Source organism: Thunnus albacares, chromosome 3 (genome assembly GCF_914725855.1).
Source record: "Thunnus albacares chromosome 3, fThuAlb1.1, whole genome shotgun sequence".
NCBI classification, from domain to species: domain Eukaryota; kingdom Metazoa; phylum Chordata; class Actinopteri; order Scombriformes; family Scombridae; genus Thunnus; species Thunnus albacares.
The window spans coordinates 23,708,647-23,723,712 of record NC_058108.1 but is presented as its reverse complement, the minus strand read 5'-3'; the positions used below and the strand labels follow the sequence as shown (position 1 = coordinate 23,723,712).

The window sequence follows — 15,066 nt, the reverse complement described above, 5'->3', positions numbered from 1 at the left end:
TGACACACTTACTGTATGTTCTTTAAATATATTAAAGCAATAAGTTTTAAAGGTTTGTTACCACTGTTGAAAATATAAAATGATCTGACATGAGTCACTTCAGGCAGACAACACAGTTGAACATCTACTTTTTGTCACTTCAGAGCTAAGAATCAACATATTTTCTAAATATTACCCCTCTATGTCTCTCACATTAGATTGAATGTTGTGTATTTCTTCAGTTTACATCCTGAGTAAAGGCTGCATTCAGTCACACTGTGATGTTACTACCCACAGCCTGATTAGATTTATGGTTAGATTGTGCTTGTACAGGTAAATTAGAAATATATGCACACAAACACACCTGAAACTATATGTAATCTATGCAAATACAATGATATGCATCAGTTATACTCGCTTCAGGGACCCGGGGGCAAAACTGATCTGAGGGCCTCTCTACTGACGCCTCCTCCTACGTCTTTCTGTGCTGCTTTGTGTGCTTTGTGCCTTAAGTAGAGTTCACACAGCGCGCTACACACGGCGGCTTCATCATCATCGTCTGCCTGCAGCCTCAGAAACCGACACATTCTCAAGTGATGCAGGTTTGTTTTGTGTCATTCAGATTAAACACACATTTATTAAAGAATATGCAGCATGTACGCGGAATATCTGTTGTAATAATTAAGTCTAATCTTCATCTTCCCAAACATCTTACTAACATGTTTCATCCAGAGACATTATAGAGGTCCTAACATAACGTAACATATGGGATAATCTTTCTCATTTAGTTAAAATGACATCTTTAATCTCCCTGAGAGAATACAGTATTTAAGAAAGACTTTCATCTGTTTTCTATGTCATAACATGTATATATTGCTAACAGAGTGTAATAGTTTTATAATATTTAGGTAAAAGTAGAGCTTTTTTTTCTCTCCCTGAACATTTATTTATTTATTTATTTTATTTTACTTTATTGACTCAAGACACAACAGAACAAGTCACAAACACAGAGGAGATGATCTCGTCAACAAGAGGAAATAAATAATCCTGAACAATTGTTTCCATTGTTATTTTTTATGTCAGTGGTTGGATTTTAACTCGATTAACTCAATCACTCATTAAACTCAAACATTATTGTGTTTTAGGGATACATGTTGCCACACAAATGAGCTGTTTTATTTTGGTTTTATTCTGCTATAAAAAAACAACAACAACAAACCAAACAATTCTGTAACTTTGTTGCAAAGGAACAAAATTTCAAAAATCCAAAACAAATAATGCAGATTTTAAAATAATTAATTATACATAATAATAGGTCAGTAAACTGTATTAAACACAGGAAAATCAAATGTGACATAAAGAACAACAAACCTGGAGTGAACAAAGGCTTTTTATTTGCATCTAGATGACATCACTACACACTTGTGGACGTTTATGAGCATCATGTTATGTGTCAGCTCATATAGATATATTTGTTCTAATGGTAAAAATGACCAACATTTGCTCTGCAGGTGTCAAGAAAGTCTGCTTGGAAGATATAAGAAACCCTGTTTGACCTTAAAATGACTTTAGAATAAAATACAAATAGAAACCAACACAGACATAGTTAAAACTATCAAAATGGGGGAAATCCAATATGATATGACACTTTACACTGTTTCAAAATGTAAATATAGACATCAGTTTACATGAAATTACATGTGGTGTGTCTGACGCTCTGCAGTCTGGACTTTATAGAGACTCTGGCTGCATTTAATCTCCTTTTAAAGTCCCCGCCCACTCAAAAATATGTTTTTTCTTCTTGTTCCTACAGTTGAATGTTTGAGCTTCACCGTGCAGAATGATGTATGTGCAGAGTTTGACACTAGAAGACTGTTTTCACATTCATCTGCTGAAAATGGAAAGTTTCTCTGAGCTGATTGAAAATCAGATTTTAAGCAGTGGGCCTATAATCATGATTTGTGACATGGCGACTAGTTTGGAGCCAATTCTGGTCCAATATTTATTTTATACGAGTGTGATGTGGAAACTTGAAGCCTCCAGTGCACAAACACTGAGAAGTGAGTTTACAGTTAAGTAGGAGACATCTAATGTCCAACAGTTAAACTTCTGAAATGAAATATATTTGCTTAGTCATAGATTCTGGATTTTTTTTTTAATGAGGCAGAAGGACTAGATGTCATTTTAAGGATTTTATGAGATAATTCAACTTTTATTTGTGGAAAAAAACATATCAGACACACATTATTATCCAAAGCAGGGTATTTTATATACATCTTAAAAACATGTCTGGAGGGGACCTTTAAGTTTGCTTGAAATCAACCTGACTTGTTCGGGACATGCCTCGCCCTTCCCTCCTCTCCCTCCTCCCTCCTCTTCCTCCTCCCTACTCGTCGCATCCTGTGTTCGCATCTCTCCTCATCCTACGCCTTCCTCCTCCTCCTCCTCCTCCTCCTCCTCCTCTGACTCCAGTTTTTCTCTTTTTTTCACGGTGACTGCGGTGTGTGTGTGTGTGTGTGTTCGCAGTAGGGAAATGCTCTGTCTGTGAGCTTTTTGCTTTCTATTTTTTGGGAAGGTCTCAAGGTGGAGCCGGACATCATGACTTTTAAATGACCACCATGCAACAACCAGCGGTGTTATAACACGGCCCGTCCACCTCCACCTCCTCACCGACTCCTCTTCAGGGGGAAAAAACTGCCACCACCTGCCGACGCATCTGACGCCATATGACCGTCTCAAAGGTGAGTTCACTTCAGTTTACTCTCCTGCAGCCCTTTTTTTTACTGTCCTCTTGTCATTTTACAGGCGTGTTTCCAGCGCTGGCTGCAACATAAACGGATTGCAATGGGGAGAGATTTATTTCAGGCTGTGCACTTGCAGCGTGGCTCCGGGCTGCAGCTCTGCCATGCGGCTCCACAGCCCAAAAAACACAACTTCAGCTTTCCAGGGTAGACTATGTGACGGTGTAACATTGTATGGCAGCAGGGAGGATTTTGCATTTTGCATACTGTAAAATGAATGTTTTTTTAATGGTTTCCTCATGCACGGAGCTTCTTCTGTGGTGTTTTTAACTTGCAGACAGACTCAGGACGTGTTCTGTATGTAGTGTGATCTGATACAGACGTAAACGTTTCTGCTGAAGTTGATCACAATTTTAAAATCTAGATCATATTTTTCCCTCATTGACATGACTTCAAATGAATGTGATCATTGTAAAAAAGTAAAATAATTTCTTTTGGAGGACACCTTAAATGTCTCCACCATTGAATATAAATAGAGCTGCAACAATCGATTAGTTGATCGACAGAAAACGAATCAGCAACTATTTTGATCACTGATTAGTCGTTTCAGTCATTCGTCAAGCAAAAATGCCAAATGTTGTCTGGTTTCAGGTTCTCAAATGTGTTGATCTGCTGCGTTTCTTTGTCATATATGACAGTAACTTGGATTTAGCTGCAACAATTATTTGATTAATCAATTAATTACCAGCTATTGAGTTAATCGTCAACTATTTGATAATCGTTTAATCATTTGTAGTCATTTTTAAGAAAAAATGTCCAAATTCTCTGATTACATCCTCTCAAATGTGAATATTTTCATCTTTATTTAGTCATTTACACAGTAAACTGAACATCTTTGGGTTGTTGACTGTTGATCGGGACAAAATACAACATTTTATGATGTCATCTTGGATTGTAGGGATCAGTGATCAAGATTTTTCACCATTTTCTGACATTTCATGGACCAAACAACTAATCAATCAGTCGAGAAAATAATCAACAGGTTAATCAATAATGAAAATAATCATTAGTTGCAGCTCTGTATCTGATACAGACAGCTGTTTCTACTGAAGTTGACATAACTTAAAATGATTGTCATAAATGTAAAAAAATAATAATTTCTTTTGGACAACGCCTGAATATAAATAGAGCTGCAACAATGAGTTGATTCTTTGGATCGACAGAAAATGAAACAGCTGTTACTGTTTTGATAATCAATTGTTTCAGTCATTTTTCAAGCAGAAATGCCTTCAGGTTCTTAAATGAGAGGATTTGCTGCTTTTCTTTGTCATATATGACAGTAAATTGAATATATTTAGGTTTTGGACAAAACAAGCATATTGCAGATGTCACTGTGGAGTTAGAGAAATCGTAAATGGCATTTTCCCCAGTTTTTCTTTTCTTTATTTTATAGACTAAAAGATCAATTGAGAAAATAATCAGCAGATTAATCGGGAATTATAATAATCTTTAGTTGCAACCCCTAAATATAAATCATTTCTAGAGGTAGATAACAAAAATCTGTAAAAATGTTCAGTAGAAAAACATCTATCATTCACTGGAAACTACTAAAAATACCCAAAAACTCGTATCTTGTGCTGAAACAATGAGTCGATTAATCATTTAGCTGATTGAAAGAAAACAAATCCCCAAGAATACTGATAACCAATTAATCGTTTAAGTCATTTATCAAGCAAAAATGATCAAATGTGAGGATTTTCTCCATCTTTATGTTTGTGTTTGGATAATTATTTGGACAAAACTAGTTGAGGCTGCATCTAAAAACTATTCTCATTATAGTTTCATCCAGCAGCTTGGTGTTTTACCTTTGCTAAATGTTGCTAAACAATAAAATGATAAGCAATTTGAAGACATCTCACGAGGCTCTATTTCACATTTAATAGACTCAACAATAAAAACAAAGTACAGATTAATTGATGATGAAAACAATCGTTAGTTGCAGCCTCATTAATGTGTCCCATTAGCAGCAGCATCCTCATACAAACCCAGAATGTTGTATCCTTTCACTTAATGCCATCTTAACGTCTGCAGACATTATTAGTTTTAAGTGAAATCTATTATTTTAGCTCTGTGGGTGGCTGTATTCTGTCAGGTCGCCGGGTCAACAGATGGTTTGGATCTATTGTTTTTCATCACTCTTGTCTGGATGGACGTAAACAAACTCAAGACAAAAGAAAAAGCAGTTTGAGAGCTCGGTGTTTAATGACCCGAGTCTAATGCTTACCACATGTAGAGCAGTGGGAGAAGTCGAGGAGTTTGTGCCAACTGGCTCCTCGTGTGGCTGAGGAGAGCGGGGTGGCACGTCGCTTCCACACGGGCAATGTGTAGAGTTCAGCATCGGGTCAGTAAAGATATCATATCATAATGTGATGATATGACAATGTTGTGTTATGGTTTTACAAAATTCTGCTGTTCAAAAGAATCATTCTTAATATGTTGTGTTTAAAAAAAATGAGTTATTGAAGGTTTTGTTTTACACATTTGATGAGCTGAACAGTGCAGCGAAATTTACTTACTTAATAGATCAGCAGAAAATATTGTCATTATTATTGTGATATTTATGTCAACCATATTGCAGCTGAACATCCAGGATCCAGAGATAAAACTTTGTTTTATCTTAACATTTTACTCATTCCTAATTATAACGATATGATATGAGCTCTTTTATCAGTGTAGTCGATACACAGAGTCAGTTACTACATTTTGTCTCTGTAGGACGGTGCAGACATCTTTGATAAGGTAACTCAAACAAAAACTTATCAAGGTCTGTTTGGTCTGATGCAAATAAGCCTTAAACAAGGAAATATGTGCATATGGCCAACCTGCTGTATGTTGTAATGTTAGCATGTTAGCTCACCAGCTCGTCCTCACAAGAAAAACCACATTATAGGTCTAAAATTCAGGCCGGCAAAAACAACCTATAGTTACGTTTACATCATCTAGCGGTGTAGTAATGATGACCCGGGGAAGTGATGCAGTTCAGATGCCGTCAATATAAAGTGGCGTGATAAGATGATTTTGCCTCATTAGGAGGAGGAGGAGGGTTGGGTGGATGTTGATATTAACTGTTGCCATGATGACAAATGTTGCGTAACTTTAAGGAAGTCTCAACCAAGTTTCAAGTGATCATTTCACCATAAAACAGAAGTATTTCTAAACAGTGATTTGTAATGGTTTTGGAAAGCGGCATATTACGCTCCTATGGGAGAGCATTATGTAACTATAAGTTGTTTTTTGCCTCCAGAATTTTAGACCTATGCTGTCTTTTAATTATGAGGATGTGTTGGACAGTAACGTGTTGAGTTTAAGGACAAGTGTGACAGTACGAGTCATGACTCTTGGAGTTGTGTGGAGAGTAGAGGTGTCATGACAGCACTAGATTAGTCTAAGTCGGGCTTGGCAACTACCTAATGGCAAACACTTGCCAAAATAAGCATTAGACTAATGACACTACGGGAAAGAGAAAACCCTCATCCAAAAATAAACTTCACCTCTTGTAACTGGCTTTGAACTGTGCTGGAAAAAAACACACACACACCCTGATGATCCCAGACAGTTTTTTAATGAGGAGTTTCTGGTGTGTGAACTCTCTTCTATTTAATTCTATTTTGTCTGTAGTGAAATCTGTGGTGCACCTTCATGTTAGCCCATAAAACGCTCGCCTGTATCTATGGCATGTTATCACACAGACTGTTAACATATACCTGAGATTCTCCCACTTGGTCCAACCTGTGACTCGTGCAGTTTGCTATGTTGAGTCACAGAGACAGAGACTCTACTGTTTTTCTACTGAGCTCTCTCCTGTGAAAAGACAAATACATCCTTGTCTTGTTTATCTTGTACTTCATGGCATTGTCACTATCGTCAAAACAGTAACTAGAGCTGAGTGCAGGTTTCCGAGCTGGCACACAAGCTCGCTGCTGGTTGTTGCAGGTATCAAAGTCCTACCTGCTATAATTGCTGTGAATTGAAGGTGTGCTTTTGAGGAAACCTGCCCCTGTATCTGTGCAATAAAATGATCGCTAAGTAACAAGAGACAAACAGTGATGATTAACTCAGAAGCTTGATGTTTACTCATAAGATTGGATTGTGTAATTTATTGTTGATGTTGGATGGAATCATAAAATGAGGAAGACGTACTGTACTAGAGAGAAATGATTGACAGGAAATTAACCTGCAGACAGTTTGATCCATCGTTTTAGGTAAAAATGCCCCAAAATTCACTGGTTCAAGCTTCTTAAATGTGAATATATGCTGGTTTTTGAAATCTTGAACGATTGTAAACTGAATGCATTTTGCTAAAACAATTAGTCAGTTAATCAACAGAAAGTTAATCCACAACAACATCATTCACTTAATTTCCTAGAAATGCCAAACATTCACTGCTTCATGTAGGGCTGCAACTAATGATTATTGTCTTTTACACATTAATCTATCGATTATTTTCTCAATCGATCCATAAAATATCAGAATATAGTGCAAAACTCCCATTATGATCTCTCAGAGCCCAAGTTGACATATTTTAATAGTTTGTTTTATTCAATCAAGAGTCCAAAACCCAAAGATATTTAGTATATGGCATAGAAGACTAATATGAGAAGTTGAAATCTGAGAATTATTGGCATTTATGCTTAAAAAATGACTTAGAATTGTTCCCAATTAATTTTATTGTTTATCAACTAATCAATAAATCAAGTAATTGATTAAGATCAAGCTTCAAGCTCCTCAAATGTGAGGATGTTTTACTCTGTTTTATTGTAAGTTGAACACCATTTGGTACTGGACCATTTCTTGGACAAAATAATAATGATTTGTCATATGATCTGCATTTTTCACTAATACAGTCCAAACGAGGAATCTAAAATATTAACAGCATATTAATCCATAATCAGTCAGTTGAAGCCCTGTGTGTGTGTGTGTGTTTCTTAGCTGAAGTCCTCAGCAGTGTTTGGTTTGCAGAATGTGTCAGGTTTGTGGTGTTTTGATGGACCATTAGGTGTTATTCCACACAGAGGTGATGAAACCCATTAAAGGGTGGTATGTCATTATGTAACCAGGTCAGACTATTGAGATCTGTGTGTGTATGTGTCTACATAAAACAGTAAATACACCATATAAATTAATCAAATATTTTGTCTATAAAAGGTAGAAGAATTGTGAAAAACAACTGAACATTAGCCCCCAGTAGAGCCAAAGATGACACCTTTTAAATTTGTTTCTCTTCCACTAACCAGTCCAAAATCTAAAGATATTCAGTTAGCAATGATATGAAATTGAGAAAAGCAGAAAATTCTCACATTTTAGAAGCGCAAAGCAGCACTGTGGTTCACAGGCATACCTGTCAGTCCACCACTTCAGTCCAGACTGAAATATCTGAACAACTATTAGATTAATTGCTGTGCAATTTTATACAGATGTTCATGATTCCTCTAGTGTCAGTACTTTGGTTTACAACTATATACTTGCAAAACTAATGACATTCCATTACCCTCAGCTGTACTTTGTGTTCAGTGCTAATTAGTAGATGTTAGCATGTTTACACTATAAACTAAGATGATGAACTTAAAGCAGGGAAACATTATACCTGCTAAACATTAGCATGTTAGCATTATCACTATCAGCATGTTTGTCTTTAGCAATTAATATAATTAATATTTTAGTCTATAAAAGATTTTTAAAAAGTAAAAATGATCATCACAACTTCGCAGAGCATTTTTAAACAAGTCACTGGTCTAATATTTTTTTCTCGATCCACTACTCAATTAATTGACGGATTGTTTCGTTATAAAGGTGTGCACTTTTCTCCTCGCAGCTGAAACTATGTGTGTGTGTGTGTTCATGCTGGATTATATCACTGATTTTATAACAAGTTAGAAACAGCCCAAAGGTGAATGAGATCATCCTGCTTGTCCTCTGTTGCTACACTATCAAACCAGACATTGTGCCTCCTGGAGCTGGTGGGGAACCTGATGTCGCCACTAAACGATGCCTCATACAGGACTTTACCTCCAGAACAAAGCCCCCAGGGGCCTTAAGTCTCTGACTCCACCACCACCACCCTCCCCCCTGTGGTTCACTCCTCACTAAACCTAATGAAGGCCTGCCTCTCTGCCCAACAGGACCAAGGTGATCTCACCGTGCTTGTGCCCTGTTACATCTAAACCCACTGTTGTCTGTCAATGAACCAGCTGATACAGAGCAAATCTCTCTCTATTCTTAAACAGGTTCATGTGTTCATAAACTTGTTGACAAATGTGTCTTTTACCTTTCATATTTTATGATTTTGTCTTCAGACATCCTGCAAAAAAAGGCTCTTATGTAACAGGAGCGTCTGCACGTGACCTCAAAACCTCTCGCTGTTATTGTCACACACAGACCGCCTAAAGACCACCAGCTTCCCCTAACAAAGCAGCTCCTGCTGTTTCTTGTCACTGCAGGGCAGGACCATTTACACAGCAGGGCATAATGACTTTTTAAAGAGACCTGTTTGTATTTCCTGTCTGTGTCTCTTCTCTTCACTGTTACATCACTGTCAGTCAGATCACTCGTGGCAGGTTTTCCTGCACGTTTCTGACATGACAGCTGTCCGACTGTTTTCGGATTATCTAGTGCTGCTCCCACGTGGGGCACACAGGGAGGGGATTACTTTAAAAAAAAAAACGGAGAGAGAGTCTGTGGATTTGTGCAATGTCGAGTGCTCGTGTACAAGTTTTTCAAGCTGTACAAGAGGTGACACCATGAATGCCACAGGGCTATTAGGACATTGTGTGACCTACACTGCAGTACACTCAGTAATAATAAATTATAGAGTTTATTAATTATTCAGTACGGTCAGTTAAATTTTATTTGTATAGCTATGAATCACAACAGACATTATCTCAAGGCTACTGACTGATAAACTCTTAAAATTACGTAATAAAGGCCTGGTACCTTCTGCAGTTGAGGTAATAAAGGCTATGGCCATTATTTGGGTGTTTATGGTCGTTAATTGTCGACATGTCAACTGAGTTAATGCAGTCTCACCGAAAATACCAGAGCTTATTAACAGAGTTTTGGGAACCAAATTCGGCCACATTGTTCATACAAGCTAAAATATAGTCATATAACATTAAATTCAGACGTGTCGACTAACGTTAAAGCAGTCTCGCTGAAATGACTGGAGTTTATCACCAGAGTTTTGAGTTGTGTAATATTAAATTAACTTCAATTTCTGGTAAATATCTACTAATAAAACATTTTTGCTAACGAGATAAACAAAATGGTCTGGTCAATGAATTCAGAAATCTTTAGTCTTCAGTAGCAAGAGCCGTTAAAATATTCCGTTAGCGAACGATAAATTTGGAATGAGCTGCAGTCAGCGAGTTGAAGCTCTGTAAATGCCCTCTGAGGATGTAGAGCAATGACAAGTGGGGAAATTCCAACACTTGTCAGCTGACCAATGGCGTAATTTACCTCAGTCACTCACTCACTCAGTCAGGGACAGACACATTTATAATAATTATGATAATAAACTTTATTTTTTATAGCATCTTCCTTAACAATGTTACAAAGTGCTTCACAAAAAGATAGCCCTTAGTCACCAGGTGGGCTCTGGGAACGACCAGCAAGCCACTATCAGCCAATCTAAGATAGTGCCCAGACACATACAGGGTTAGTAGATCTTTGATATAATTAGGGTCATGGTAAAGCCTTGAAGGTCAACAATAAAATTATAAAATCAATGCAAAAATGACTGGGAAGCCAATGCAGGGAGGCCAGAATATGAGTTATATGATCTTGTTTTCTTGAACCAGTGATAATCCTAGCAGCAACATTTTGAACCAGTTGAAGGCGATAGAGGGAAACCTGTGTAGAGGGCATTACAGAAATCTGAACAAGAAAACATAAAAGCATGGACAATCCTGTGTAAATCCTCAAAGGATAAGAAGGGTCAAACTTTTAAAATTAACTTAAGTTGAAAGAAACATGATTGAACATACTTCTAAACATCAAAACAAAGGCCGGGATCAAATAAAACCCAAATTTCTTGCAGTTGGCTTAATATTATGTGATGAGACTCCAAGATTTGGGTGTGGCAAACAAGATAATTTTCGTTTTGTCATTGTTAAATTTGAGGATATTTTGAGAAGTCCAGCAGTTGATATCAGAAAGGCAGGCAGTAAGTTGGGTTATGCTGCTATGATTAGTAGATAGTAACGGGACATATAACAGGGTGTCATCAGCATAACAATAATAATCTACATTATGCTTATTAATGACCTGACCCAGGGGTAGTGTATAAATGGAGAACAGTAACAGCCCCAAGATTGAACCTTGAGGAACGCTATGAGTGAATTGGGAAACATAAGGTGGAGAATTTCCAACAACAACAGAAAACGTTCTATTGGACAGATAGAAGCGTAATAAGTTGAGAGCAGACCTTTTTAGATCAAACCAAGTTTCAAGAAGCTGTAGAAGGATGGAGTGGTCTACTGTATCAAAGGCCACACTCAGTTCTAGCAGTACCAGAATGGAGCTTTCACCTTTATCTGCTGCAAGGAGTAAGTTATTTGTCACTTTAATTAAGGCCGTCTCAGTACAATGTAAAGCTCTAAAACCAGACTGATAGTTATCGAGAATGCTGTTAACATTCATATAAGCAATCAGTTGAGAGGCAATAACTTTCTCCAACACCTTAGATAAGAAAGATATTTTAGAATTAGGTTGGTATGTTTAAAATAAGAAGGAAAAATACCAATGTCCAAGGAGCAATTAATAATTGATAAAATGCAGGAACTGACAGTGGGCAATACGTCTTTTATAAGTTTAGAGAGAATAATATCGAGTTGGGAAAAGGATTTAATATGAGAGACAATGGTTTCTAGGACTGAGAGGGAAATTGGCTGAAATTGAATCAACACTGAACAGTTTGATGGGGGGGGGGGGGGGGGGGGGACAGATTGGACACAAGTGTCTGAAACAATCTGAGTCCTAATATTCTCCACCTTTTTAACAAAAGTCAGAATTTCCTCTGCTAATTCAGGGTTAAGTTCAGTATTAGAGGTGGAGGAACCGCTCACAGCAGAATCAATAACCTTAAGTGAAACTTTGGAGTTATGGGAATTACTGGAAATCAAACTGGAGAAATAGGCTGATCTCGCCTCTTTAACAGCAGTCTGACAGTTGAACATATGACTTCTTAGGATGTCAAGGGAGGCTTGGAACCCATTAGCCTTCCATATACGTTCAGCTTTTCTGTGTTGTCTCTTGAGGGCCCGAGTGTGCTCACTGAGCCATGGCAAAGGATTATGCCTTTTCTTTCTGATTTTAAGAGGAGCGATATGATCAAGGATAGACAGACAGATGGTGTTGAAAGAATTAGCCAGGGCATCCGGGCACTGTTGCTGCATAAAAGAGCTCGAGGTTAAGGTATTGGAGAAAGCTTCACAGAATTTACTGGCAGAATCAGCATTAAGAACACGTGACAGGACAGTGGCACAAGGCTTACTAGTGGGAGGAGACGCATTAAAAACAATGGCTTTATGATCTGAGACATAAACGTCAACAAGGGTTACATTTTATGGGGAGAAAACCACTAGTGAGGACCTGATCTGAGGTATGGCCTTTAGAATATGTGGCACCTTTTTAATAATTTGGTTTAAATTAAAAGACTCAATAAGATCCTGGAAATCATGGGAAAGAGGGTTAGAAGGACAACATACATGGACATTGAAGTCATCAATTTGAGTGTAACAAGAGAGATGAGGTCTGTTTTAAAAAGTATATAAAGCAGACTAGCTGCACCAGAAATTAAAAAAGTTAACCTTCAAAAGAGTTAAAAGAATCAAAAGACAGAAAAGAGCACTTAAAACGATTTCTGTGCATGACAGCAGTGCCACCACCCGACCCAAATGCCAGGGGAGATTAAAATGGGAAGTTGGCAGGGGTAGCCATCGTTAACGGGATAGGTCTCAGTAGCCAGGTCTTGGTAGCCATAAAAAGGTCCAGGCAATTAGCAGTTATAAAATCATTGCAAATAAAGGATTTTCTGGCCGTAGTTTTTCTAAAATTACCATTGGACAGTTTGTGCACTTACTGTTTGTAGTTGTTTTGAAAAACAGAAAATTATACAGAAACTATTTGTTTATCAATGCTAGAAAAAGGAGAGTGACTCAAGTTGAACGCATCTGTGCCAAGTGGCAACTAACATGTCTCGAGGCTGAGGCCAATGTAGAGGTAACTTAAAGGGCAATGTCACCAACAGCTGGCTTCAAAATATCCCTGGCTCCAAGAGACTCCCATTTAAAAAGCGCCAGCTCCTCTCTAGAAATAGTGTCAATAATTTTTTTCACTGAGTCATTATGGTCTCAATTGCTAAATTTTGGTTCTTTAATAAGTGTTCTTGTGGTCATTTTGGAAATTATTGCTCCATTAATAAGATTTAATTATTAAAGACATCCATCTATATATGATCTACACTCAAGTTTGCTAAAAATGTAATTGAGGTTGATGTGTTAAAATGAAGCGATCTCATAAACTGTCTACAACAATATAATTAAAGCCTAAAAAGAATGATGTTTAAATGTGTCCAGTTATAGTTAAGAAGTTATGTGAAGTTACAGCCCTCTGTTACCTTTCCTAAGAATGATACCAATGGGTTTCATGTACAGAGGTAATATTTAAAATTTAGGGGAAAAAAGTGCACCGTATTAGATCGATACTCAATATTGATAAAATTTTAAAAATATCTGTGAGTGTTGGGTCAAAGTTAACTTGCCGCTCCTTGTCGTTAAGCATTTGTTTAAGCTATGAGCAAATAGGGATTTTTACCATCTCACATTGTCAATTTAACTTTTATAAGCTTGAAGAGGTAAAACTGTCTAGTATTTCACAAAAAATACAGAAATATCTGTAATAAATAAACACATTTTATGCAGCAGACTTAATGAACTTTCAACCATTTCTTTTGACGCCATTGGGATCTTGACTGCCAGGTTGAGAATCACTGTCTAAGTGATTCTCAACGCTTTTATTTTAGGAACAGAAATAGATTTTTAGGTGCCCGGTTAAAGTGTATTAGTGGCAACAGGATGTTATTTGTTAGACCTGCTCAGACAGTGTGCTCCTGTTGTTTCTGGAGTCCTAGGGTCTTAATCGTGAGGCAGATGGGTCAGCAGAGTCTGATTCATTATTCATGAAGAGAAGTAGATGGCCGTCTCCACTGGTGTGTGTGTGTGTGTGTGTTCACCATATTGATTCCCAAGGCCTTAAGTAGCCCTAATGGTTGTACCTCATGAAAAATGCTGTCAGAGCAAATGTAGACTTGCTCCCTGACAAGACAAGTGGCAAATGTGTACATTGTTTATTAGACCCAACACATGTTTACTCTCAAACACTCCTATTTATGTATTATGCGGAAAAAAGCTCTGTGTGATCACCAAGTCCCAAAACACAATGAAACCCCAATTACTAAAATACATCCCCTGAAATATGCTAATAATTGTAGAAATTGTTTTTTTTTGTTTGTTGTTTTTTACTTTGCTAATAAGAGAGGTTGTGTTCTATATATGGAAATGCATCCATGTGCACAATAATACACTATACTGCAAATATTGTTGAGATGTAGCATTTAAGCAGCAAAATAGAAAAAAAATCACTTTCCAGAGGAAACGTAGTTCACAGTTTTACTTACATTAAGATAAAAATGGACAGCTCTGATGGAGCTCAGGATTCAATCTGAGGACGTCTGCTTTGTAACAAATGATTTGACTGTAAAATATAAACTTTGAATCAGTGAGTTTACCTGTCGGATGTATAGAAAAGATCCTGACAGACCCTGCCGCCGTGTCAGGACAATGAATAACTGCCACATGTGTAAAAGCACAAAGCGCCTCTCAATTTGGAGACAAACATATCGTTCCTGATGCTGTGTGATACAGCTGTTTATTAAACTTTAATGAAAGAATCACACATACAATCATCTGTAAATAAGAAACAGAACTTTAGCAAAATCCTGGATTCAGTCAGTGGTGTGAGGAGACATTATGTGAGACTTAATTGCATTAAAACTTGTATTTTCATGAACATTTCAGTAATAGATGTGAAATTGTAAAGAAAGGTGAGAGAGGCAAAACTCAACAGACATGAAATGTGTTTTTGACTTCGGAGTCACATGTCCATCAATTAAAGCCATGCAAATTGTGGCTTTTGAGTTCTCTGTAGCTAATGTTTATGGACCGGTATTTCTGCTGAAATGTGTCCTGCGTGTGGTGGAAGCCTATTTAACTTATATAGCTATATTATCCAT

At 37.3% G+C, this 15,066-nt stretch overlaps 1 protein-coding gene across 2 annotated transcripts in view; it reads left to right on the top strand.

Moving 5' to 3' along the window:
- The first annotated feature begins 564 nt into the window (after window positions 1-564).
- coro2aa (coronin 2Aa) overlaps window positions 565-15,066 on the top strand; it is a 53,276-nt gene continuing 38,774 nt past the window's right edge. The window contains exons 1-2 of one of the 2 annotated variants that reach the window (XM_044347130.1): window positions 565-581; window positions 2,555-2,720. In XM_044347130.1, coding sequence (XP_044203065.1) covers window positions 2,706-2,720 — 15 coding nt within the window. In that variant the 5' untranslated portion in view covers window positions 565-581; window positions 2,555-2,705. Of the gene's footprint in view, window positions 582-2,420; window positions 2,721-15,066 lie in introns of those variants that run through there. The other variant, XM_044347129.1, reaches the window with a different exon arrangement.